Source organism: Kogia breviceps, chromosome 9, assembly GCF_026419965.1.
Source record: "Kogia breviceps isolate mKogBre1 chromosome 9, mKogBre1 haplotype 1, whole genome shotgun sequence".
NCBI classification, from domain to species: Eukaryota; Metazoa; Chordata; class Mammalia; order Artiodactyla; family Physeteridae; genus Kogia; species Kogia breviceps.
The window spans coordinates 20,261,061-20,287,482 of NC_081318.1; the positions used below are offsets into that span (position 1 = coordinate 20,261,061).

Genomic DNA, 26,422 nt, shown 5'->3' on the forward strand with positions numbered 1-26,422 from the left:
CTTTGAGGGAAGGAGAATGGAAGGGCCAGAACTTGGCGATCGTCAGGAAAGGAGAGAGGAGGAGCTGATGGGTCCCGCAGATGGGGACATGAAGGGTCAGAGATGGGCTGAAGGTCACTGCGTTGTTTCACACACACTTTTCTCAGGGTCAACCCCGTTTTCCTCATCTGCTGCCCACCCCCAGGTCCATAGTGAGCCTCTGAGTTAGTGAGTCTCACTCCTGTTGTTAAGACATCTCAGGTCCCTGGCAGATCCTTCCAGACAAGGTTTCTGGGCAAGCTGAAGTGACCCTGCGAAGGCCCAGCTGTGAGAGCCCGGCACCTGTGTTTTGCTGATCACCGTGTTCCGATGCCGTTTGGACAATCGGAATTCCAGGGCGACGCGAGCCCTGGCCTCTGGCCTCACCATCTCCTGTCTCTACCTCACTGTTGACAGTGAGGGCGAAGCTGTCCTTGGGGGCCGGGACCTTGTGCATATCCAAGAAAGGAAAAGAGTAATCCATGAGACTCCTGTCCTTGAAACAGTGGGAAGGAGAGAGAGATGGTCATGCGTCCCAGGGACTGGTAATTGCTGTCAGCCCTGGTTGGTACAGATCCATTTCTGTCCAGGGGCCCCTCATTCTGGGATGTGGCGCTGCCGACAGGCATCAGGAGAAGCACTGTTCTGAATTGGGGAGCTGGGAGGCTTTGCCTCTTTCTGGCAGAGTGTAGTAAGCAGTCCTAGCCTCCAGGGCTGGGAGAGTGGGCTGTCCCTGTGAAGGGCCCCTACCCACCCCCCCAAGATGTCACACACCTGCTCCTGGAAGACAAGAAACCGGACCCGTCTAGGGCATGGATGAAGGGCAGGAGCCAGTCCCCCCGAGGGAGCAAGGTGCTGCCGGAAGGGTGATTAGCCTCACGTTCAACACCCATGTCCCTGCCCCAAAGCTGTGCCCCGTTGCAGCCGTAAGCACAGATGCCCGGCAGGTAAAAGTGCCTCACTCTCAAGGGTTGTTTCCACTCTGTCCATTTAAAAGCACTGTTAAGAGGCAGCTGTGGTTTATACCTGTTTCTGTTCTATGGTTCTTGACTCGGTTTCCACGTCTGTGAGATGCTTGTGAAAGTTCCTGTAACGTTTTCATCTCTGGGAATCTTGAGTCCCAAAGACGAATTGCTCAGATCTTCTCCAGGGAGCCGAGTGTGTTGTCCCCCAGTGGCCAGTGTCTCCACCTGAGTTTTACTACACCTGAGGCAGAGTGACGCCCGAACTGTGATGGATGGAGGTCCCCCGGCAGCAGGATCTTTTGGCAGCAGCCTGCCTGGAGTCTGATGAGCAGCAAGCTCAGAATGAAGATAAAGCACCGGTGAGCTTTGACGGACGACGGGCAAAGCTTGTCTTGAAATTGGTCTCTCAAAACCATATACAAACTAATGCACAAATCAATGCAAAGTGTTTAAACCACCGGGAAAACTCAGCCCATCTATCACACTTAAGGGGGAGAGGGGACCCTGGAGTTTGGCAATTGCCCGAGTCCCCAAGGCCCTGGGGAAGGAAACTCTGTCTCTGGGAACTGACAGTCGGATTCAGCATCTCCCTCCTGAGCATGGACCCCAGTATGGCTTGAAGAGGGTAAATGGGAAAGGGTTCCCGGCCCTGGCCATGCACCCATGCTGGACAGGGAGAGCTGCAGCCCCCTGTCTCTTCGTTGCCCTACTGGCCACTCACAGAGGGACCGCCTTTGGGGTGGCCATTGTAAAAGGGGCCCTGAGGTGAGTGGTAGCTCCAGGCCTTGTGCTGGTGATGATGCCAAAGAGTCGGTCTCAACTCGGGGTGACTAAGGGCCCAACAGCACGGGGACCTGTGACCAGCTCACGCTTCATTTCTCACATATGCGTCTTTATTTTTAATAAAAAGTATATGTATTTAAGGTGTAAAACATCTTGGTGTACATATACATAGTGAAATGATGACGGCAGCCAAGCTAATTAGCATATGCATCACCTCACATAGTTACTCTGTGTGTGTGTGTGTGTGTGTGTGTGTGTGTGTGTGTGTGTGTGTGTGGTGAGAGCACCTGAAATCTACTCTCTTAGCAAACGTCCAGTATTCAATAGAATATTGTTAACTACAGTCACCACACTGACATGAGATCTCTAGACTTACTTGTCGTACATAACAGCCACTTTGTACCCTTTGACCACTGTCTCCCTGCCCCTGGCAACCACCATTCTTTTCTCTGCTTCTAGGTATTTGACTTTTTCAGATTCCACATATAAGTAAGATAGAGCATACAGGATTTGTCTTTCTGTGCCTGGCTTATTTCACTCAGTATAACGTCCTCCAGGTTCATCCATGTTGTCAAAGTGGCAGGATCTCTCTCTCTCTCTCTCTCTCTCTTCTTTTTTTAACAGCTGAACAGCATTGCATTGTATGTATGTACCACGGTTTCTTTATGCATTCATCTGTCGATGGACCCTTAGGTCTTTCCATGCGTGGGCTATTGTCAGTAATGCTGCAGTGAACGTGGGGGTTCCTCAGCTCTCACCCAGCCCTGTGCCTCCTACCCTCTGCCAATCTGGGGTGACTCACTTCTTTCTTCATTCTCTGAATAATTACACAGCCTACCTTGGACCGTTTCTTCTATTGAAATCAAGGTCTTAACTTTGTATCAACCTTATTTAATCTAGAAATTTCTTAAATGGTCAATGAAGCGAATAAGTGTAACTCATATTTATAGCAGGCCTTGCAGCTTGCAAAGTCCTTTCATGTACATGGTTGATAGTTTCATCTCCATTTGACAGAAGAGGAGCTGAAGCTCAGAGAGGCTAAGCACTGTGACCAGGCTGCCGGAAGGGAAAACCTGGTAAAAGTGTGGAATTGTAGTTGTGTTACGTTTCTCAAACCCTTGATTGCAGAAGCTGGCCTCTGGCAAGGAGACCGTATTAATTCCAGCTTCCACGAGGCTCTGGGGAAGGGTTAGCAACTCCATCCTTTGGGCCTGTTGTTACGGTTTCTGACCTCATCTTGGGGGGTGCTGGCTATGCGGCAGTGGTGCCAGCAGGCACAGGCGTAGGCCCCTGAACCTTAATAGGCCAGGAATTTGGCCAGAGTAAAAGATGGTTACTTTTTAAGAATTTTCTCCCCATGACTCAAAACTGAAAGAATAAGCCTATGTCCAGCCATCAGAGTAAGGAGGAAGGATTGGAGAGCTCCCTGCAAAGGGGCCACATAACTCACAGGGGCAGAGAGCTCCTAAAAGGTGTGTCACCCATCCCCCCACCTCGAGGCTGTCTCCACACCCTCCCAGCCAGGTGTGGTCCCGACCTACCCTCAGGCATTTCCAGGGAAGGAAAGGAGATGGCCTTCTTCTGGAGCTTATCCTAGTGATTTTCAAAGCCCTGGCTTAGGAGCTCATCCTCAGTCCCTCCTTCTGTAACTTTGATCTGTAGTCTTTGGTTGGTCCTTGTTGTGTTATGATGTCTCAAACCCGTGAAGTCATTCCCTGAACCTATGGGCTGTTCTCTGTGCCCGTTTGGATCACCTCTGAAATGTATGGTCACTCCTGGGTGTCCAGCTGTACAGAGGATGTGGACAAACTGGAGGCCTCCCGAGAGCAGCACGTGGCCTGGATGGGCCACCGTGCCACGTGGAGAACAGTCCAGCAGTCTGTGTTCTGTGGAAGAGGGACTTACTGATTGGGATTTCAGAGAGGTACACTTGGGGAAATGCAGGGGTGCATGGGGATGGGAGGCACAGAGATGGGGAGCTGTGGAGAACACGGAGAGAAAGGCAGGGGTCAGGGCACGCAGGCTGAGCGTCTCACCAGGGGGTTTGGTCCTGAGGGCAGTGGGGAGCCAGTGAAGGTCAATGTACAGCAGCAACCTACTTAGATGCGTGTTCCGAGGTCAGTAGGAAGCTGTATGCAGGAGGGCTTGGTGGGCTAAGACCCGAGGCAAGGAGGGCCCTAGGAGGCTGGGCCAGTGTCCCCCTGCACCAGAAGCAGAAACTTTGGCTCTCCTGTGGGGCTAGGGTTGCATGGGCCACTCCTCTCTGTCAGAGGCCCTGATCTCAGAGGAACTGCAGGGTTGGGTGTGGGAGGTGGAGGGGGGTTGCCTGAAGGAGGGCTCCTGCGGCAGATCACATGGCGTCTGGTCACCTGTCCAACAGCGACCAGGTGAAAGTCCACATCTGCCCTCCTGCTGCTGTCTGGGTGCCCCACTTATTCCAGCATCTGGGCCCTGGCAGCTGCTGGGAAGGCCAGAGAATTCCAGGCTCCCTTCAGAGGAGAAGCCCCCAGAATGGTTCACAGAGCAGCGAGCAGCAGGGCTTTTCTGAATACCTGCTCCCTGGTTTCTGTGGATAGAAGGAGAAAACCCAAAGCTCTGATTTTCATCAGCGCACGGAAGGCAGAGGCTGGAGCTCATCCCAGGAGAGACTTTGGAGGCAGTGGCACAGTGTTTACCCGGTGGGGCCCCGGGAGGCCCAGGCCTGTCCCACCGCTAGTTTTTTCTTTTTTAATTGTAGCAAAATATACGTGACACAAAATTTTCCATCTTTACCATTTCTCAGCGTACAGTTCAGTAGTGTTAGGTCCATTCACATTGTTGTGCAACTAATTTCCAGAATTCTTTTCATCTTGCAGAACTGAGACTCTGTGCCCATGAGACAATAAGTTCCCATTTCCCCGTTCTCCAGCTCCCGGACCCCCCCCTTCTACTTTCTGTCTCCGTGAGTTTGACTGCTCTAGGTACCTCTTATAAGTGGAACCACACAGTGTTTGCCTTTTTTTAAAAAAAAATTTATTTATTTCATTTATTTATTTTTGGCTGTGTTGGGTCTTTGTTGCTGCGTGCGGGCTTTCTGTGGTTGCAGCAAGCAGGGGCTACTATTTGTTGCAGCGTGCGGGCTTCTTATTGTGGTGGCTTCTCTCGTTGAGGAGCACAGGCTCTAGGTGCGCGGGCTTCAGTAGTTGTGGTGCATGGGCTCAGTAGTTGTGGTTCGCGGGCTCTAGAGCACGGGCTCAGTAGTTGTGGCACACGGACTTAGTTGCTCTGCAGCACGTGGGATCTTCCCGGACCAGGGCTTGAACCCGTGCCTCCTGCATTGGCAGGCAGATTCTCAACCACTGCACCACCAGGGAAGCCCACGGTGTTTGTCTTTTTGTGACTGGCTTATTTCACTTAGCAGAATATCCTCAAGTTTCATCCATGTAGTAGGTATCAGAATTTCCTTCCTGCTTAAGGCTGAATAATATTCCACTGTATGTATATACCACAATTTATTTATCTATTTGTCTGTTGATGGACACATGGGTTGCTTCCATCTGTTGGCTACTGTGAATAATGCTGCTGCGAACATGACTGTACAAATATCTCCTGGAGACCCTGCTTTCAGTTCTTTTGAATATTTACCCAGAAGTCAAATTGCTGGATCATATGGTGATTCTACTTTTAATTTTTTGAGGAACCACCACGCTGCTTTCCACAGCAGCTGCACCATTTTACTCTCCCACCAATGGCCACCGCAGTCGTTTTACGACACATCTGTAAGCCACAGGGCCACCATAGGGCTGTAACTCAGGGACGGAGACTGAGTTACAGCCACGCTGGGCACGTAATCTAACCCTCAACCACACACAGCTGCAGCCCAGGAGCCCTGGGGTGGGCGGGGCAGGGCACGGTGGAATCTGTCAGCCAACTGTAGCTCAAAGTTACTTTGGTTCGGTTTCAGATCCTTGGGTTTAAAGGTAAAAATCTCCCCTAAATGTCCATTTAAGAAACAATAGATGTTTTAAATAAGCTTTTCAAGTTACAGGTTATGTATACTGTACATTGTATAGGGCTAATGGCCTCACATCCTTTATTCATTTCCTTTTTGTTACGATGAGAAGTGTCAGAATGCCTCATTCTGCATAGAATTTTTTTTTCTGAGGCTCTCCAGAGACTGCAAGGACTGTTTTGCTCCTCAGTTCCAGGGTAGACCTTGAAGTCGGAAGACGCAAGGACTAATATTCCCAATTTATGGCTGCTCTGATGAGATGCGGTGGAGTGGACCTGGGCTGGGGTATCCTCTCAGACTCACTTCCCGGGGAACTCGCGCCCCCTCCTCCGGGCTTTGGCTCCCAGCAGGCGTGTTTCTGCTGTGTTTCCCCGCCTGCCTGATTCCTGACTAAGGGATTCACTACTGACCCACACTGAAACCATTCAGATCCTTCTAAAAATTTGGGTTTGTGTCTAAGGCAGGGGTCAGTCAACTAGCCAAATCCTGCGTACTGCCTGCCTGTTTTTGTAAATAAAATTTTATTGAAATGTAGCCAGGTGCCCATTCCTTTACTGTCGTATAGTCTGGGGCTGCTTTCACCGACAATGGTAGAGTTCAGTAGTTGTGCCAGAGACCGTATGGCCACAGAGCTGAAAATATTCTCCATCCGGAGAAGCTGGAAGCAGAGAGGCCTGGAGATGGGCAATGAGAAGAAGAGGGCAAATCACAGTAGCCTCTGGGACCTCAGTTCTGTCTCCTTCCTAAGACTACTGGGATTCATTAGTTTCTTCCAGACCCTTGTGATAGAATCATCTTTTTTGCTCAAGCAAGCCCAGAGAGGTCTCTAGTTTTGGCAGCTAGAGTCCCAGAAATACCCTGGAGAAGCTCCGTGCCTCCTGCTCCTCACAGATCAGTGGTGGACCTGCACATCAAAGCTTAGTCAAGAGATCCGGCCTTCCCTCCGTCCTTTCCCTGAGCTGGTGAGTCTGTCCTGGACCTGCCCAGGGAAACAGGTGTGTGCAAAGATTGGCAGCTGAGCTGACACAGAGAAAAAGTTGTTGGTGAGGAGCCCGGGATCAGGGCCCCAGTGTGTGGCCTCTCACTCTTGACTGACAGCCACTGTGTCCTCCTGGCAGGAGCTGGAGTGGCCTCCAAACCTTGAGCACCACGGCAGCTGCAGTCGGGGGAAATGCCAGAAGCTTCCAACCCTGGCCTTTCTAGCCTTGAACACTTTGAAACATTTCTCTCAAATCCATCTTGAATTTCCTTTTGTAACTTTTTAATAAAAACGGACTCAAATGTAATCTTGAGTTGAACACTTCTCACGCTGGCAGCCTATTAGAGACAAACACGATGTTTGGCACAGAGTAGACCAGCATCTGTAGTTCCCGTCCATGGCAGAATTCAAACAAATTTTTGATGAGAACTTCTGGTTTGAGATAGTAGCTTGAACACATGCTTTCATCTTTGTCACTTCTTAGATTTCACTAGAAGAAAAAGATAAATAATGTCTGTCATGGCAAAGAGACTGGGGAGGAAGATTGACATCAAGCAAGAAAGTTCAACATTTTCCTGGAAGATAGAAGAAATGGGATTTGTGATGCATGAAACAGTCAAAAAGGCATCACCTGGAAAAGAAGGGGGCTGCAGTGGATGTGGGAACCAATAAATCTGGTAGAAACCAGAAGGGTTCTGGACTCAGAGTTTGCAGGCACAAGGGGAGGCAGAGGTAAGAAGTGGGGTTCACAGAGAAGGGATGGTTGAGCTGGTGAGGTCCACTTGCCATACTTTGGTACAGGTTAATCTGGTGTCTGCTCCAAGACAACATATAAAGGGTATATCTTTAAATTTAAACCAGCCCTCTAGAGAAGGCTAAGGCATCTAGTGCAGATTTTGATTCTCTAGAATAGAGTCTCCACTTTCTGGCATATGGGGAGGCCATGGCTTGATTGTCAGTTTCCTTATCCACTCACCATAAGGCCGAACCTTCCAGCCAGCGTGCGACCAGGCAACATTTCACACCCCACAGAGAGCTCCTAATTAGAGTTCCAGGGTAGAGACCTGGTGAAAAAGTAGATCTCTTTGGTGCCAGTGCAATGCAGAAAAACCCACATTGGCTGCCTAGTCTTTTATAACTGCAGAATGACAACTGAAGGTCACGAGAATTCGAGAAGAACTAGAACCCCAAAGAGACAGACCAAGATACATAGACTTATCCCAGTGGAAATCTGGATTAATTCAGAAAAAAAAAAATCTTATAATTTATACACTCAGATTCTTCAAGAGTATTTTATATCCATAAAACAAGGTAAGAGGTAATAAACAAGGAGCAGAAAGAGAACAAGAGACAGTTCTTAGAGATTAAACATTTTTGATTATCAGAATAAAAAAATCAAAATAGTCTTGAAACATAAAGTCAAGGAAATCTCTCAGAATGTAGAAAAGAAATATAGAGAAGAGAAATATTGGAGAAAAATATTAAAGCATGAGAATGCATCCTGAGGTCAAACATAAAAGGGAAAAGAATCACAGAAAGAGGATAGAGAAAATGAAAATGAGCAAAGAAACAGTAGAAGAAAATTTCTCAGGGCTGAACGGATGAATTTTGAAGGGCCCAGGATATCCAGTAAAATAAATGAAAACAACAAAGCAACCCAATGCTTAGACACTTTTCTGTAAACTTCTAGAGCACCAAGGATAATTTGTAGATCCTAAAAATCTCCCAGAAAAATCAAATAGGTTACCTTAAAGGAACTGAATTCAAACTCACAACTGAGTTTTCATCTGCAACCCTCACCCTCAGTGCTATGAGACAATACAATAAGGGAATATTATTATTATAATGAGGGAATAAGACTTTAAAAAATTTCTTTCTTTTTTTTTTTTTTACCCAGCCCAACTGTCAAATAAATATCAGGACAAAATAAGGGCATTTAATTACCATATACCCTTTTTAGGAAGTTATTTGAGGATGTATCCCAGCAGCATGGGGAAGTAACTAAGAGAAAGACATGGAGTCCAGGAGACAGGAGGGCAGCTCAATCCATGAGAACAATTCAGGGATCCCAAGTAACAACAAGGCGGCAAGTCTGAAGCAGAACCAGCTCTGGAGGATGACCAGCGCAGAGTGGAGAAGAGGGGAGTGCTCTGCTGGGGAGAGTGTCCTAGAGAAAAGGCAACTCCTTGTGGTAGGTAGTATCATTGAGAGGATGGAAAATCCTCAGGTTTGAAAAACGCCCAAGGGACTTACTTCCCTGGTGGTCCAGTGGCTAAGACTTCACGCTCCCAATGCAGGGGGCCTGGGTTCGATCACGGGTCAGGGAACTAGATCCCACATGCAGCAACTAAGAGTTCGCATGCAGCAACTAAGAGTTCGCATGCCACAACTAAGGAAAAAAAATGTCCATTATTCTAGGAAAAAAATAACGTATTCAGAAACTCCTGGAGAAACAAGAAGCTGTACCGGAAAGTCATTATTCCAAATAGCAAGAAAATGTATCATGATTTTAAGCAATTGCTGGAGTCTAAGAAAGGGAATTCATTGCACTTTGTGCTGCTGGGACCATTCTTCTGTGAGTGGCCAAGAGACTGTAATCTTGGGCTTATAGAGGAAGAATTGATACAACAGCTCTACTTGTTTGGGCTGTGAGCAACGAGTATAGGGTGATAATTATGTAAACAGTGTTAAAAAAAAAACCCAACAGCATTTAGAGTAAAGCTGTGGAAGCTTAAAAGTTGGGGTTGTAGTTGCAGAATGTAAACGTTAACTGGTGTCAATTAAACGTGATCACTCATCCGAGGGAGGTTGAAGACGGAAGGGAGAAGGAAGGGTAGGGGCATAAATATTCTCCCCTTACAAGGAGGAGTATCAAAGTACTGACTGAAGTTGATGGAACAATAAATGGATATTATTTAATGTTATGGAAGTAACCAAATTTATCTATAAAAAATAATGTGAAACCACAAACATTGAGCTAAATCTTAAAGGAGGGCAGTGTAAGTGAGTTTAGATCCTTATATTTTACAGAGAGGAGTCAGTGGATATTGTTTAGAGTTGATAAACCAAGAAGTGGGGTTATAAACACCAGTTAGATGAAGATGACAGCCACCAGCAGGCACTGGTTTGATCCTCTGGGTCTGCTGTAGGGGCAGGTGGGGCTTAGGGTGGTCGAGCTCCAGGCAGCTCTGGGACCCAGTCAGCCCCTTCTGTGTCCCCAAGTGCACTGTATGAGTCACATCACTTTCTGTCCGTGCACTCAGCAGAGCGAAGTTAGGGAGCACTGTTTTATGAACCTCAAGGGCAGGACTTGTCCTTTCCCGTCTCAGTTCGTGGTTTGTGTCCTGGTTGCCAGGCATCAGTTTGCATTGGAGCTGGAACACTCCACAGAGCTCCATGCGGTCGGCTGTGGCCTCCTGGATACTGGTGATGAGAAGCAGAGCTGTGGTGCCCTTTGGAGCCAGGGAGGGCTCGCTGAGTGCCACAAAAATGCCTTCCCAGCTGATTCAGGAGCCACTGTGTGCTGCTCTGCTGGTGATGTCGAGTGCTTGAGATGGGCCCAGGTCTCTGTGGGTTTCCCTGGGAGATCCTGGTTTCTACTGCTACCATGGTTCTTATAGCAAAGAGACAGCATACTTTAAGGAGGGGGAAGAACTGAATTTTGCTGCCCCGGTTAAAGTGGTTTGAAGAATCAGTGAGAAGATGGGGCTGATGGCAATGTGAAGTGCTCCTGTCCCCTGGGCTGGGGGCAAGTTCTTTGCAGTTACAGATGCTGCACTTGGCACCACTTAATAACAACCAGAGCGGGTCTTCACTGGAGCACAAAGTAGGCTTTCTCAGAAAAAGTGAGCCCTCTAAACTTTCACTTCATGGACTGAGGATGGTTCACCTTCAAAGATGGATATGGTCCACCTTCAAAGAGGGACATGGTCCCTTGAAGATCATCAAAATTCCTTCAATCCCAAGTGACTGAAGCAAAGACAAAACACCTTAAAAGCATCTCAGGACAATGGAGGAGAACTTCAGAGGAGAATAATGGACAGTTTGAATGAAAACACTCACCTTCAAGAAAGTCTAAGAACTGCTTGCCCAAGAAAAGCAAAGAGTGAGGGAACCAAAGGATCAGGAAAAAACACTTGAAAACACAAATGCATGAATGGAACATGTCGTGGATGAGAAAGAAAGCTAGTTAAAATCTCTGGCTGAAACTGCTGAAGATGGTAGGCTTGCCTCCTCTCTTTAGAGGACATCACATGGATGACGGCAACTTGGAATTAGAGAAAAAGAGTGAAGCAGCAGTTGGAGACCACCTAGTAGTATCTCAGTCAGAGATGATTTGAAGAGACCCCTTGATCTGTGTGAACTTAAAAGTGTCCTTTAAAAGACTTGAAGAAAAGCAAAACATATCCAGAAAATTATGTGAAGAAAATCAAATGAATGAAGAGCTTACAGGACAAAAGAAAAGTCTTCAAACTGAGCAGGTGCCTTTGCATCCTGAAAATGCACAGCTTGAAAGTGAGATTCAGAAGCTTCAGCTGAATCTTGAAGTAGATCAAGAGCATGTCATGCAAATTCAGAGGAAATCAATCAGAAAGGAAATACACTGCTTAAAAATAGAGAAGAAACGTCCCAAAGTGTATAGAAACACGAACTACACACATCAGGAGGGTAACCTCTGTAGGAAGGTGACCGAAGACGTGGACAAAGAATTGGGAAGAATCACTTCCTTCGATCCAAACCAGATTCTCTTCTATGAGAAAGTGCTTGAGGAAGTTGGATGGTGGCTCTGTTGGCAGAGAGAAAGCTTAAGGAGCTGAGATTGATTAAATGAGCTGAGACAATATTGGCTAACGTCAAATTTAAGATCCAGCCTTTCCCAAGTGGCTCTTTCCCGCATGATGTCCCCCACTCATCCCACAGGGCCCGAGAGTGTCAGGGGATCCCCTGGGTCGTCAGACCCCCCAGGAGAGAGGAGGGTGAAGTTCTGGGGCGTCAGGGGTCTGGGGTCTCAGACAGGTCCCATTCAACTTTGACAGCAGCTGACCGCAGCAAGACATTCGCCTGTGTTTTCTCCCTGTTAATTTTGATTTATCTCTTCTTAGCTTAGCTGCTGTTACTTAATTGATGCTACAATTGCTCTTATTAAAGTTTGATTGCGTTAAAAGAAAAAAAAAAGTAATAGCCATCAAAAGAACTGAGAATGGATCAGTTTTAGAAATTGCCTCTGGGCAGGGAAATGAGGAAACGTGGAGGGGGTCAGGTCATCCGAAGCAACCAATGAGAATGGCGCTGGGGCTCGTTTCCTGCCCTCAGGAGCGTCCAGTCCAGCCAGGCCTGGCTTCAGCCACCTCTTTGGGGGTGATGGGAGCCCAGCGGACCATGTGCTCTGCCACTGCTCTGACTTACAAATGCTCCCTCGTAATCCCTATATTATATTTACACCACCTGGCACTAGCCAATTATGTATGCGTATCCTTTTGAGAAAAATTAAAACTGTAAAAAAAATTTATTGAGTTTCTGTTGTGTGACAGGCATGATCCTGGGTACTGAGGATAGGAAGGTGAACAAATAATTGGAGGTAAAATTCATTGTGAATGACTGACGATATAAGATCTGTGTTTCGTGGGACTTAACTATACCACTTACCAGAGGAAATCTGTGATTTTCTCACAACTCAAGCATCTGCCCGTTTTCCCCACCTCACCACCTTTGCCTTCCTGTGGTAGGAGTTCTTTGCTAAGGTCCCAGGGTGAGGGCTTCTAAAGTGGCCAGACTTTCCATCTGTGTACATGTTTGACAAGCCTCGAAGGAGTCCTGAAAATGGCCACAGATTTGTAGTAATCAGAGAGATTTAAGCTGATGATGTTTGTCTGGGTTCAGGTTTCGTATTGCGGGAGGGATACACAAGATGATGCAGACAGGATTTGGCTTCGCCTTTTTTATCTGAGTGGCTTGCTATCCTTTTAAGCTTGGATACATTTTTCAAAACAAAACCAAAAGCAAAACAAACACACGCAATGCCCGCCATTTTCATTCCAGAAAAGTTGAGTCGTTTGGGGCCAATGGGTTGGGGCCAAGGTGAAGAATTCAGCCCCTGTGTTCTGTGTCTGGGTATTAGATCCCTGGAGGGCAAGGGCTCGATCTTATTTATCCTTCAACCCCTTGTATTTGGGACAGAGTACATAGTTAGTGCTCAAAAAATTATTGTTAAATAAAAAAGTAATTTGTACTGTATACTAAAATAAAAGGTGCCAACAAATAATCCACTAAGAAGTTTATCTCTCAGATATATAATTTGGTCCTGAGCATGTAAAATATGTGCTCCATCCCTTCCCCTCTCTTTCCCCCCAAAAGCTGAGTGATTGAATGGATAGGCGAATGGATGCCTATGTTCAGAAGTGAGCATTTGCTGTGAGAAGGTAGAAGTTTTAGCCCAAAGCCTTCTGCACTGTGGGTACAACTACTCCAGCACATTCAGAGGACAGAGTTGCAATACCCTGCATTAAGAGAAAGGCAGCGTCCATTTTATTGTCAGTACCACTTCAACAAAATTAATTTCCTTTGGGGTTCTCGTTTCTGTATTTTAATGGTCTAATGTGTAGCGCTCAACACACATTAAATGATGGTTTTCTTCCTACTCTCATTTTTTCTCTCTGTTTTTTCAGTAAGACACAGATTGATCAGATGTTTCACTGCATATTATCATTTAGCCCTTTCCACCCCCAGCGTTCTAATTTTATTCTGTAGGGAGCTGGCTTGAACCAAAGCAAAGAACACACTTAACTCAGACCCAGGAATAGGGCACAGGTGTTTGAGGGTTACTTGTGGCCAGCTCCAAAGTTTCTGTCACCAATGGGACCTGGTCCCTAATCATCGTAGAGAAGAGGGGCTAGAGGCAGGGCAGGTTATGGGTCAGGATGAGACAGCAAGATCAGAAAGGGCTTGGGGAAGGGAGAGAGGAGAGCCACGCTGCTCCATCCTCCTGACTTGGATGCAGTTACCACCATAAAGTGACATAGTTCCTTGCCCATATTCTCCTGCCCTGATGCCACCAACAAAGTTGTGGAAAGGCATGGGTAGTTCTTTATTACAGTTGAAGAGGAACACTTTTTTTTGGTCCTTATGGGCTGAAGGAAAAGATTTACCCTCTTGGTCCTCTGTTTTCCTCATCTGTAAAATGGGACTCCTAATATTTGCTTACTGAAGAAGGCAAAGAAGTATCCCCGTAAACACTAGCCTAATGAAACTGACCTCATCATCCACTACACAAAGAAACTAAAAGCCATGGCAAGGCTGGCTCCCCTCCTGACTGAGGTGTAAACCCTTGGGGGAGGAAGCTGCTTCCTGCTCAGAGGAGAAGGCTTTAGAGGGATGTTTTATGGGCACTGCTGAAGACATAGGGGATACAGTAAAACACAAAGACACAAGTGCTTTGAGCTGGATATCTCATCCATTATGCTTGACAGACATAAATTACTGACCAGACTCAGGCATTTCCCCTCTTGGTCATCACCTGACGAAGGGGAGAGCTTTTATTTTCTAAATGATATATTGATCCGATAAAATTATTATTACATCATCTCTATTGTCCATCACCACTCACGATGGGAGACCATTATAGGGAAAATGAATGCTCCCTCTGGAATGGGGTATAGAGTGTGTGTGTGTGTGTGTGTGTGTGTGTGTTTGGTGTGTGTGTGTGTGTCTCTGTGTGTGTGTCTGTGTGAGAGAGGGAGAGAGAGAATGTGTGAGTGTGCATGTGTGTGTGGAGATTTCTGACTGAGGAAGATGGGTTCCAGCGCTCACATGCAAAACCAAGCATCTCTCCTGGGACCCTCCTCGGGTTGCAGTGGAAATTAGATGCTAATAGGGAAAGGCATGGAAAGGATGTAGTAGAACAAGGCCTTCAGGGCTTAAGGAGTGAGACGAAAGGGCTTTTGTCAGAGGCAATATGTCTTCTTTAAAAGAGGGCGGGAGGGTAGGAGTATCTGCAGTGTGGAAGTCCAGGCATCTGGAATGTGCCCTGCAGGCAAAGGCTGAGGAATGGGGTGGCTGAGTGCAGGACTCTCAGACTCTCTCAAAGCATATGCCTTCTAGCAATCTCGGGGGAGGACCTCCTTCACTCAACAGCTAAGGTAGCTCGAAAAGTCCTGGGAGACTGTCTCCTTCCAAGCAAGTTATTGGTGGGTTAATCACCTTGAGTCACATTGACTGCGTGGAACTGCCCCTCTGTGTTGACAGAGGGCTGGAGTGGGGTAGGATGGTGGACTTGGGAGTGTTAGCCCAAAGCAGGACCAGCTTTCACCACCTGGCCCCTGAAGATGGCTACGTCTGAGTCTTCAGCTACTTCTCTGGGTCTTAAAGAGCTGAGGATGTTCACGGAGGATTTCTCTGACTTCCGTGGGTTGAAGGGAACAGCTGCAAGTGGGGAGTTTTTCTCTCTTGACAAAATGGACTGTTTCCCAAAGGGTCATAGCAGTCTGCCATGGCCCTCCTGGGAGCTCTGGGATAGACCACACAACCTCACGACCAAGCCTCGGCCAGTGGGGGAACAGCTTTCAGTGCTGGGAAATCCACAAGGCAGGCTAAGTGTGTGCGTGGCTATGCACGCGCGTGCATGCGTGCGCGCGCGCGCACACACACACACACACACACACACACACACACAGAGAGAAACTCTTACAAAAGACGTAGATATTTGTTAGTATAAAGTAGTTATCCTGTGGGGAAAACCTCTGAGCCAGGTTGGATTTTCTTACCTTTATGGTTTAGCAGTATTTTAATTTTGAATTACACACGAGGGGACGCTCATAATGTGTTTAGTGTTTGGGGCCCTGGTCCATTTGGCTGCTTTGTACCTGGAGTCCCTAAGTGGAGGGAGCTGTGACAACTGGCTTGTCCTCTTAGGGAACCTTGGACCCAGTAGACTTGGGTGCAGCTTGATGAGTCATCGACCTCATGGAGACTTTTGGGGTCCCTCATCTCCTAAGTTCTCATTAACTCTCCTTATATTCAAGTTTATACTATGGGAGCACAGCTTAGTGGGAAAAGATACACCGATGTAGGTTTAGGTAAGGAAACCAATGGTGCTGTACTCCCCCTGCCTAGGTCCGTTCAACTTTGCCCTTGAACTGTGGCCAAGTCTACATGGCTCTGCCCCTTCGGGATCCTGCCTGCCCATCAGAGGGGAGCCAAGAGGAGGGACAGATGACCATGGGACCCCTGACAGCCCAGGAACTACTGACCTTCAAGAATGTTGTTGTGGGTTTCTTTAGGGAGAATGGGGACCACCAGGCCCTGCTAAGAGGAATCTGTATAAAGATGGGATGGTGGAGGGTTTGTTCCAGGGAGTATTCACTTTCCAAACCGATGTGATCTCCAGTTGGAAAAAAAGAGAAGAGCCCTAGAACGTAAAGAGAGAACTTTTCCAGACCTCTGTCCACAGGTTACAACCAAACAAACCCTCCTCAATAGCAGTTGTCCTATCACCCTTTTTCCAGAAAACCTATGTTAACACCCTCATTTGGGCCATAAGACATATCAACTCAGCTTTCAAGGTTTTACACATTCTCAACACACCTTAGCCACACAATCATGTCTCTCTCCTGCTCCAGCTCCTTTTGAGACAGTCTTCTTAGTGGCTTCCACATATGTTGGACTGTGTTCCCAAGTTCAGCAAAACTATGTTCTACAGAAGCTCCGCCGCTTACCTTCGTTCCCCTGTCCTCTTTCAACTTCAGTTTGCTCAGCTGTAAAATGGAGCTAATAATGGTACCTGCTTCCTTAGCCTAGTACTTGGCCTATGGTTGAGTCCTTGATCAATGTCAGCTGCTATAATATCTACGATGATGATGAGATGATGATGTGATGTCCGTTGATCAAAGAGTCCCATATCGTAGGATATGAGTCTACAGAGTTTTGATGGTGATGCTGGAAGAGGGTGTAGTTTCTGGAGTCAGTCACAAATGCGTCACGAAAGAAAACCTCTTTGAACATGCGGACAGGCAAGAGGCCCTGAATCTGAGGGTGCGCTGGACCAGCCCGCTCAGCGGCATTGCTCCCATTGTACACCCTGGCTGTCCATTTTGTGTTGAACTTAATCCATCTTACTTTCACAAACCCGAGAATGTTTCAAAAACACTCTTTGCAGCTGTCTTGGGAAAGGGTGACGTGGTTGTCTGCTTACTAAACAGTGCGATGGCCCTTCCTTACATTGCTTCGTTATTTTAGAGCCATCTTAAGAGCTTTTCAGAGATGGTAGGGAAGGAAGGGACTCTAAAAGAAGAAAGGAAACCAAGAGGAAAACAAGGGGCATCGAAGTAAGAACTCCAGAAACCTGTCATTACACACGAGCTTTTTCTGGGAAGTCAGGACTTACAGATAGCTGATGTTTTGTTTTGTTTTGTTTTGTGTTTTTTTCTCCACAGTGGATGATTACATTACAGATAATTTGTGTGGTTGTAAGTGTTTGTTTGAAAAAAAAAAAAAACAGAGAGGAAACCAAACTCACAGCTCTAATGATTGGATGTCACTGGAGAAGTTCCTTCTTCTGATGCTCTTCTCACCACATCAGTTTCCCGGAGAGGATCAGACTTCCAGCTGGCATCTGAGCCTTTGTTCATCCTGTCCTTTCTCACGAGGGCACCATCAGGGCTGACCTTGGCAATGTCTAGAAGACTCCCTGGCACCCTCCTGCCAGGATGCCAAGGTTATGAGTTCTTTCCAACTCCTCTCTCAACAGCTGTGGTCAGGCTACTTTAAAAGACTCTGCTAGGGCTTCCCTGGTGGCGCAGTGGTTGAGAGTCCGCCTGCCGATGCAGGGGATACGGGTTCGTGCCCCGGTCCGGGAAGATCCCACATGCCGCTGAGCGGCTGGGCCCGTGAGCCGTGGCCGCTGAGCCTGCGCGTCCGGAGCCTGTGCTCCGCAACGCAAGAGGCCACAATAGTGAGAGGCCTGCGTACAGCATAAAAAAAAAAAAAAAAAAAAAAAGACTCTGCTAAACCCATTCATACTGAGGAGTATGTGATTATCAGTAATTTAAGGTTGCCCTCTCCCAGTTATGGGTGCTTTTTTTTTTTTTTTTTTTTTTTTAAATACACTAACCCCTCATATGTGGTCTCTTGGTCACAATCGAGGGATTTTTGTTGTTGTTGTTGTTTGTTTTTAATTTTTATGTATTTATTTATTTATTTATTTTTGGCTGCATTGCGTCCCCGCCGCTACACACGGGCTCCCTCCAGCCGTGGCGAGTGGGGGGCCACTCCTCGTTGCGGTGAGCGGGCCTCTCACCGCGGCGGCCCCTCCCGCCGCAGAGCACAGGCTCCAGGCGCGTGGACCCCAGCGGTCCCGGCACGCGGGCTTCAGCAGTTGTGGCCCGCGGGCTTCAGCAGTTGTGGCTCGCGGGCTCCAGAGCGCAGGCTCAGCAGTCGCGGCGCACGGGCCCAGCCACTCCGCGGCGTGTGGGATCCTCCCGGACTAGGGCTCGAACCCGTGTCCCCTGCACCGGCAGGCGGACTCCCAACCACTGCACCACCAGGGAAGCCTATGGGTGCTTTTTAAAGTTGAGGCAATGCCCTCACCCAAAGGAATGAGTCATATAATGGCAGGATTTCAGGCCTCAGGTGTATGCCGTGGCAGGGAAGGCCCTGAGGATTGGGTGATTTAGTGCAAGATTCTTCAGACTCTCTCCAAATTATACCACACAGGTGACCTTTACTTTAAGGATATAGTAGCAGTTATAGTCTGCAGAGAGCCTGGTACCTGAAGGAAAAGGGAGGTTTGGAAAATACAGTGGAGTCTTGTTGCTGTATACTAGACCCTTGACATTCTTAAAGGATATGGCCTCACATCTTAGTGAATTACTAAATTTGAGAATGACACTAAGTCTTAGAATTCCTACCCTCACAAGGTAACAAAGTGTAATTGAAAAATCTCGTGCCTCTTTCAGATCCATGATGATTCCAGAAATAGTGGACTCAGGTCATTTATAAAGCTACCTTCTGGCCTGGACCATCATGTGATTAGATGTCCTCTCTCTCCTCCCCCATGCTCGCTGTTGCCTTTCTTTTGAGACCCAGTTTCCCACAAAGCCGCACAGGCTTCATCACCTCCCATGTGGTCCTGCCTGCAGATGACAAGCGGAGGAGAACAAAGCCCCCAGCCAAGTGCCCTGTCTGTGTGCCAGGCCCAGAGTGCATGATTCAAGTCTGTGCCTTGGCGACATGACTCATGGCTCATCGTGTGTCATAAATTATGGGATCATTCATGAATAGTTAAAACCATGAATGCTGAGCCCTTGAATGCCAAGGGCCTCCTGGGCTAATGTAGGAGCGACTTTAACACTTGAGCCTGACGCTGTGAAACATCATCCCCGTGTCCCAGGGCTGCCCAGGGGAGGCCATTCTGTCCCTTCGTGTTGCCCACGGCCACCTTTACCTACTGACCTGTGTGTTCGTTTCGTAGGGCCGCCGTAGCAAAGTCCCACAAACTGGGTGACTTAGAACAACTGAAATATGTTGTCTTGCAGTTCTGGAAGCAGTCCAAAATTAAGCTGTCAGCAGGGCTGTGTTCTCTCTGTAGGCTCTGGGGAAGGATCTGTTCCAGGCCTCTCTCCTAGGTTCTGGAAGCCTCAGACGTTCCCCGGCTTGTAGATGACTTGTCTTCTTCCCGTGTCTCTCTGCATCTGTCCTCTCCTGCCTGTCTCTGTCTCTTCACAAGGCATTCATTTTTATGATTCCACCAGTCACTGGGTTTAGGGCCCACCCTCCTCCTGCATGACTTCCAAATAAGGTCGTGTTCTGAGGGGCTGGAGGCAAAGACTTCTACCTGTGAATTTTGGAGGGACACAGTTCAATCCACAGCAACCCCATAAACTTCTTTTAGACTCTGCTAATGTTTGTGAGGAAGCCGCTTTCAGGGAGTGATAAACACTGGGTCATTTTAACACTCAGAAGAGTCATAAACACCTAGTTTGACTTGTTCTTACCCCTCTCCCCTCACATGCGTGCGTGTGCGCGTGTGTGCATGCACACGCACACGCACACGCACGTGCGCACACACACACAAACACCTGGGTGCTCTTAAAGAAGCTTGAGCACCGCACAGCCTTTGGGGTAGCAGGAAGCTGTTCTGGAAAGCGTGTGGGAGCCCAGAGCTGGGCACGGAGGGGTTAAACGTGGAGGCTGGAAACTCCTGTCAAAGGCCAGCATTCATTCACAGCCAAGGCCTTAGGGAGAGTGGAGACAATGACATCTGCCCTGTTTACCTCTGCCCTGGCTTGTTGTAAGGCTGTGTCCTTTGTGAGAAGGAATCTGATCACCCCAAAGAATGAGCACGCCCCACAGACCGCAGGGCACTGGAAACTGGGCGCCCCTGCCGGGCAGACAGCCCCACCTACCCGCAGTCTGGCTGGAATGAATGAGCAATGACACCCAAGCTGTCTAGGCTTCAAGATAAATCTGTCCCTGCTCTTTCTTGTCTCTGAGGCCGAGGGGACATAGCCTGTTTTGGGGAATCTGTCTAGAGCTGCTCTTCAGAGCTGCGGAGCTGGGCTTGGCCCACTTCAAGGAACAAAGGTGCCATCTGAAGCTCGGCGAGTGCTTGTGCCTCCTGAGAATGTGGGTGAGACGTGGCCGGGAAGGGCCGAGATCTAAGAAACGCACTTGGTGATTCACTCTCTTCCTCAACCGCAAGACTCTGTCTGCCCAGAGGAAGTGGTAGATCCCTTGGCTTGCCCTCTTCAACTCTCTCATTTCCATTTTCCTCCTATTCATAACTCTGCTACGGAACAGCTTCCAGGCCTGAGACCAACACTGTCTGCAAAGGGGATCAGGACCCCTGAAGTCTTTGCTCTTTTTTTTTTAGAGGAGACCTGCCCCCTCAGTTAGGGATATGAGCTAAGCTGGAGCCAGTCATGAACCCAGGGCCAGTTAACCAGCGTTCCCCAAAGCCATTGACTAAAGCTGCCATTTTTCCCTGTCACAGCCAAGGTGACCGTCAGTGGGCCGTCTACACTCACTGAGCTCTTTATCTTGTAGAGAGACTGATGACACCAGTTGGTCTGCACTCTCACCCAGCCCCCCTCATGGCTGGAGGGCAGGGAGCCATGGACAGGAACCAATCTAAAGTGCTCACGGGGGCATCGGACACAGAGTCTCAAGAGTTATCTTGATTACCCAGTTGCAGGCTTTAGAGCAGGAAGGAGTGTCCACTGATGGCGCACCTGCTCGGTGCTCTGGCTGCATCAGATGTCGTCACAGGCATAGACTCATTTATGCCTCGCAGTTGTCCCATGGAGCAGATCTGATCACCATCGTTTTCGCAGAGGAGGTTAAACACGGCATAGGATCTCTCAGGGGAGCCTTAAAATGGTCACTGACTGCTCAAGGTGGGTGTTAAATTTTTTTAAAAAACCGAAACGCTGGTATTTCCCTGGTGGTCCAGTGGTTAAGAATCCGCCTGCCTATGCAGGGGACATGGGTTTGATTCCTGGTCTGGGAAGATTCCCACATGCCATGGAACAGCTAAGCCCACGTGCCACAACTACTGAGCTTGCGCTCTAGAGCCCTCGAGCCACAACTACTGAAGCCCATGTGCCACAGCTACTGAGCCCGTGTGCCACAAGTACTGAGCCTGCACTCTAGAGTCCGTGAGCCACAACTACTGAGCCTGCATGCCTAGTGCCCGTGCTCCGCAACAAGGGAAGCCACCGCAATGAGAAGCCTGCACACCGCAACAAAGAGTAGCCCCAACTCGCCACAACTAGAGAAAGCCCACTCGCAGCAATGAAGACCCGACACAGCCAAACATAAATAAATAAATAAATAAATAATTTATTTAAAAAAAGAAAAAGCAAACAAACAAACAAAAAAACACAACACTATTCTGGGAATCACCCTGACAGAGTTTCTCCCTGGACAAGCTCTAATCAGCCTCCTCTGAACTCTCTTCTCAACTAGGCCCTCACTTTTGAGCTTTTGTGTTTGTCTCTGCATTGTTCAATTTTAGGAAGAATCCTGATAAGTCCATTTAGCCAGAACCCACCCCTCCCTTGATATCTGATCACCCCAGAAACCTCATCAGGTTCCTCATCCTCTACCATCCCCCAGGGGATGTCAGATCACCCGGCCTGCCCTCAGTAAGAATCCTGTTAGGTCAGTCTAGTCAGAATTTCCCCCTTACCCTGATGTTTCCTCTCAGTAATTGTCCATTCACTGACCCCCTCTGCTTCTTGGCTATACATTCCCACTTTTCCTTGTTGATTGGGAATTGAGCCCAATCTCTCCCCATACTGCAAAACCCCATTGCAGTGGACCCTACACATATCGTATCTTGATAGTTGGCCTTAACTTCTTTAACAAGTGTCTTGGATAAATCCTTCTTTAACAAGTGTCTTGGATAAATCCTTCTTTAACAAGTGTCTTGGATAATTCCTTCTTTCACAATGCCAAGGGAATTACCAATGCCTTTAGCGGTAGGAGAGGAGGAGGCACCTACATCCAGGGAAACTGTTCCCAGCATTTACGATCTTCTTGGCCATTGGAACCTTCTGGAAGTCTTCAGTGAGCAGGCCCATCGCTGCCATTGGCAGAGGAGCCAGAGAGAAGGGAAGCATGTGCTGCACAATTCAAAGCAGCAGCAGCTTTTGTGGACAAATGCACCATCTTTGAAGGTGTAATTATAAAACCCAGAGGAAATTCCAGGGTGCTTCTGCGAGGTGATATAGGCAGGCAGTGTGCGCAGGGCGTCGGTACCTGAGAGGCAGGAGGAACCAGAGCGATTAGATGTCACACTGTTCTCCTCTCTCCCTCTACACATCCTTAAGTATCCAGTTAAAAGAAGAGATCTAATATTACTTAGACAATCAAAGAAAAGCAATCTGGGCTTTTATTCCTGTTTTTTTTTTCTTTCCTGAGAGCTTGTGAAGTACCTGATGTTAGGGGGAGAAAAATATCACCCAAAGCTCTCAGAAAAGACAAAACCAACCACCCCATCATTGCTCTGGGTCTTGCCCTAAGTCTGGCAGGACAGGTTTCTGGCAGTGCCAATGCTCTCTTGTGATAAAAGTCACCACCGTGTCAACACCAACAGCCAAGGGCATATACTGAGGCTCTCGTGAAATGTGTTGGAGGGACGACGCCTGTTTTGTTGCCCTCATAGATCCAGACACAAGGGTGCAGGGGCAGAAGGCAGTAGAATGTCAAGTTCTAAGCCAAAGCAGGAGCGTGTGGCAAGCAGAGGGCAGGGTCGACTACATGCGTTAAAACCTCCATACACTTAGAATCCGAAATGTTTGCAGCACTGGCTAATAGCAGGAACTGGCAGGCTACGGGCCCACGGGCCAGATCTGACTTGAGGCCTGTTGTTGCACGGCCCCTGACGCTTTCTTAAAGAGTCAGGAAAAAAGTCAAAAGAAGAATAGTATTTTGTGATAGGTGAAAATGATATGAAAGTCAAATTTTAGTGTCCATAAATCAAGTTTAATTGGAACACAGCAGGTTTATCTACATACTGGCTGCAGCTGTTTTTGCACTATAATAGCAGAGTTAAGTAGTAGCCACAGAGACTATGTGACCCACAAACCCTAAAACATTTATTATCTGGCCCTTTCGCAGAAGGAGTTTGTTGACCCCTGGCTAAGCGGGATTTAATTCCTGGCTCTAACACTTACAGACTGGGTGACCTTGGGCCAGTTCCCCAGCCTTCGTAAACCATAGGTTTCTCATCTATAAAATGGAGATACGAGTAACACTTGCATCATGGAGCTGTTAGGAGGATTTCTCGAGACAGCAGATGCAAAGGAAGTACTTAGCAGAGGGCTTGGGGCAGGATAAGTGCTCAGTAAAAGTTTGCAATTGTTATCCTGTTTGCCAAGCTTCTCAAGGAAAGGGGTTTGGCCTCTGTGACAGACATTGCTGATTTACTAACCCTATGCATCTTCCCAGTATGCTACTTTGAGACTGGAAAAGCAAAATATTTGCTTTCTCAATCACCCTTGCATCCAGGAATGGCCGTAGGATACAATGTGGCCTATAAGACATAAATGGAAGTTTACTTTGAGTGTTCTGGGAAAGCTTCTGCTTTCCTAATAAAAGCAATGGCGTGGTTGAGCTCCCCAGTTCCCCATCTTCCTGCCTCCGTTTACAGATGTGAAGTCTGGAGCTGGGGCAGCCATTTTGGGCCCATGAAAGCAACAGTCAATAGAATCACAGAGACCACTTGCTCTGACATCACTAAGCTGCTGAGTCAATGTCATCAGCTACCCACCTTCAGACTTTTTGTTGTTGTTGAAAAATAAAACCCCATTTGTTTAAACCATTCTAGGTCAAGTGTGCTCTTACTTTTACCTGAAGATATCTCTGATTGTTATATCCTTTTGGAAGTTGAGTGGAAGGCAGAGGAACCATGTGCCAGAATGGAGAGCTTTTGAGTGAGGAAATGTGAAGTGACCGATAGGTGCAGAGATATAAGTATGTACCTTTTGAGGAGTCCAGTTCAGAGACACAGACCCCAGAGAAGAGAGACAAGAGCTCAGAGCTCTGGTGAGGCTCAGCTTTGTTGAAGAGAAATGTCATTGTTAGGGCATAGCAGGGACAGGTTAAGAAGATTATTGCCTTTCTTCTGTAAAGCTGATAGGGAAGAACAGGGCCTATGAGCATTCGTGAGGCTGCTAAGAGGGAGGGGAATGAAAATATATGCTAGTAGCTTAATTAAAATCGACAAACTTGTAGAAAACACATCTATGTTATTTTCCTCCTTTGAGTCACTTAGCAGCCTGACAAAAGTCTGCACATCAGATTCAAGCAACTCTAAATAGGGCCAGCCCCAGGGAGCCCCTGGAGAAGCAGTGCAGGCTGGTCCAGGGAGAGGCAATTCTCCTCCCAGCTGGCCTTGACCCACTTAGATTTACAAGAGTGAAAAATGGTGTGTGGGAGGGGAGTGTAAGAGAAATAGCGTCCGTGGGATGGGAAATACTTGTTTCCCAGCAATCTTTGCAAGTTGTTGGTCCTCCCTGGGCCAGTCTGGGAAGGCTATGTCAAGGAGGGGAGGTTTTAGTTTAAACGTATGGCTTCTTATACATTTTCTGTTTAGAGAAGTAATACATGTTCATTATAGAAATTCAAATGATGCAGAGAAGTATAAGAAGAAAGAAAAATCACTCTGAAATCCCTACGCCCCCTCCCCAGGCAACCACAGCTCCAGACCTCCTTCTGGGCATATATTCACGTCTAATTAGAAGTCTTACACAAATGGGATATCATTATGCTGAACATGCTTTCTTTTCATTTTCTCTCTTCTCTCTCTTTTGCATCCTAGTTTTCATTTGTAGAACTACTTCTTTTCGGTAACTGTAGACATGCATCATCCTTCATGCTGTCCACATCACATTCCTTTGCACGGCTCCCTTGAGGATGGAATTGGGGGACTGTTTGTATGGTGGGAAGGAGTGACCTGGCAGTTCTCTGGCTGGAGGTGAAACATGGGGATGATGTAGAATAAGTTCTTTTTTTTTTTTTTTTTTTTTTTCCGGTACACGGGCCTCTCACTGTCGTGGCCTCTCCTGTTGCGGAGCACAGGCTCCGGATGTGCAGCAGCCACGGCTCACGGGCCGCCGTTCCACGGCATGTAGGATCTTCCCGGACTGGGGCACGAACCCTCGTCCCCTGCATCGGCAGGCAGACTCTCAACCACTGAGCCACCAGGGAAGCCCAGAATAAGTTCTTGATGGAGTTTCAAGTGAAGATGTAGGTTAAGTTGGAGACAAGGAAGCAGATAGAAGAAGGCAAAGGTGAGGACCCTGTGAAGAGGGGAACAGCCTCCCGTCCTCCCGAGCCTCCATCCCGAGCACAGTGCTAACTTATCCCATCTCTGCCCCCTGTGAGCTGGCTGCATGCCCACCTGCACCTTGGCGAGTCCTGGTGCCCGTTCTGTTGGGCAGATGCCCTGTTGGTTACCCGGTTCTGCCTGAGATGGTCAGAAGTGGGGCACACGCCTTGCTCCCTGCAAAGCCCCAGCAGGCTGCACTGCCAGCCAGGAAATGAAGTGCATAAACGATCTTGGCCTGAGAAACTGCTGGGTGATTTTCTCCGGGCACATCTTCCCTAGTAAGTAGGTCCTTTCTGAAAACCAAATGGTGACTCAGAAGCTTGTTTTATGGACACAGAAACAGAGCAAAAGATATTAGAAAATGATTTCCTAGATTTTCTGCTCAGGGGAGTTTTAATGTTTTGATGCTTCAATATTCCCCGACTGGTCTTTGAATTTATTTAAATTGTTCCTTCTTACACGTCCTTCCTTCACCCTTTACTCCCTCCCATACGGTCATCAATATGGCAGAACACATCACTCTGTGAGAGTTCGGGGTCTGGAGTCCACCTGGCTTCACATCCTGGCTTCATTACCTACCAGCTGTGTGACCTCGGAAGAGTTATTTGACTTCTCTGAGCACCTGTTTCTTCATCTGTGAAGTGAGGATACGAATGAATGTTCCCGTATCACACGGGTGCTGTGAGCATGCCTTCATTTTTCACAGCTTCAGTTCATAACTCAAAGGGAGTGTCCAGCGACCTGGTTTCCCACCATCCTCTCCTGTCAGCGTCACCGTTCAGACTCAGGCAGTGTGAGATCGTGACGGGCCTTCCTCTGTGTAACTGGGCTTATGGGGATGCCCAGTTGAAGGAGCTCAT

General features: G+C 47.8%; 1 protein-coding gene across 4 annotated transcripts in view; it reads left to right on the forward strand.

Moving 5' to 3' along the window:
• Nucleotides 1-26,422, forward strand: part of CHCHD3 (coiled-coil-helix-coiled-coil-helix domain containing 3) — a 429,385-nt gene that overhangs the window by 329,485 nt on the left and 73,478 nt on the right. Inside the window, exon 10 of one of the 4 annotated variants that reach the window (XM_067042132.1) lies at nt 4,622-5,352. The exons of 2 other annotated variants lie outside the window; for them this stretch is intronic. In XM_067042132.1, the coding sequence (XP_066898233.1) occupies nt 4,622-4,627 (6 nt within the window). In that variant the 3' untranslated portion in view covers nt 4,628-5,352. Of the gene's footprint in view, nt 1-4,621; nt 5,353-26,422 lie in introns of those variants that run through there. One more of the 4 variants, XM_067042131.1, reaches the window with a different exon arrangement.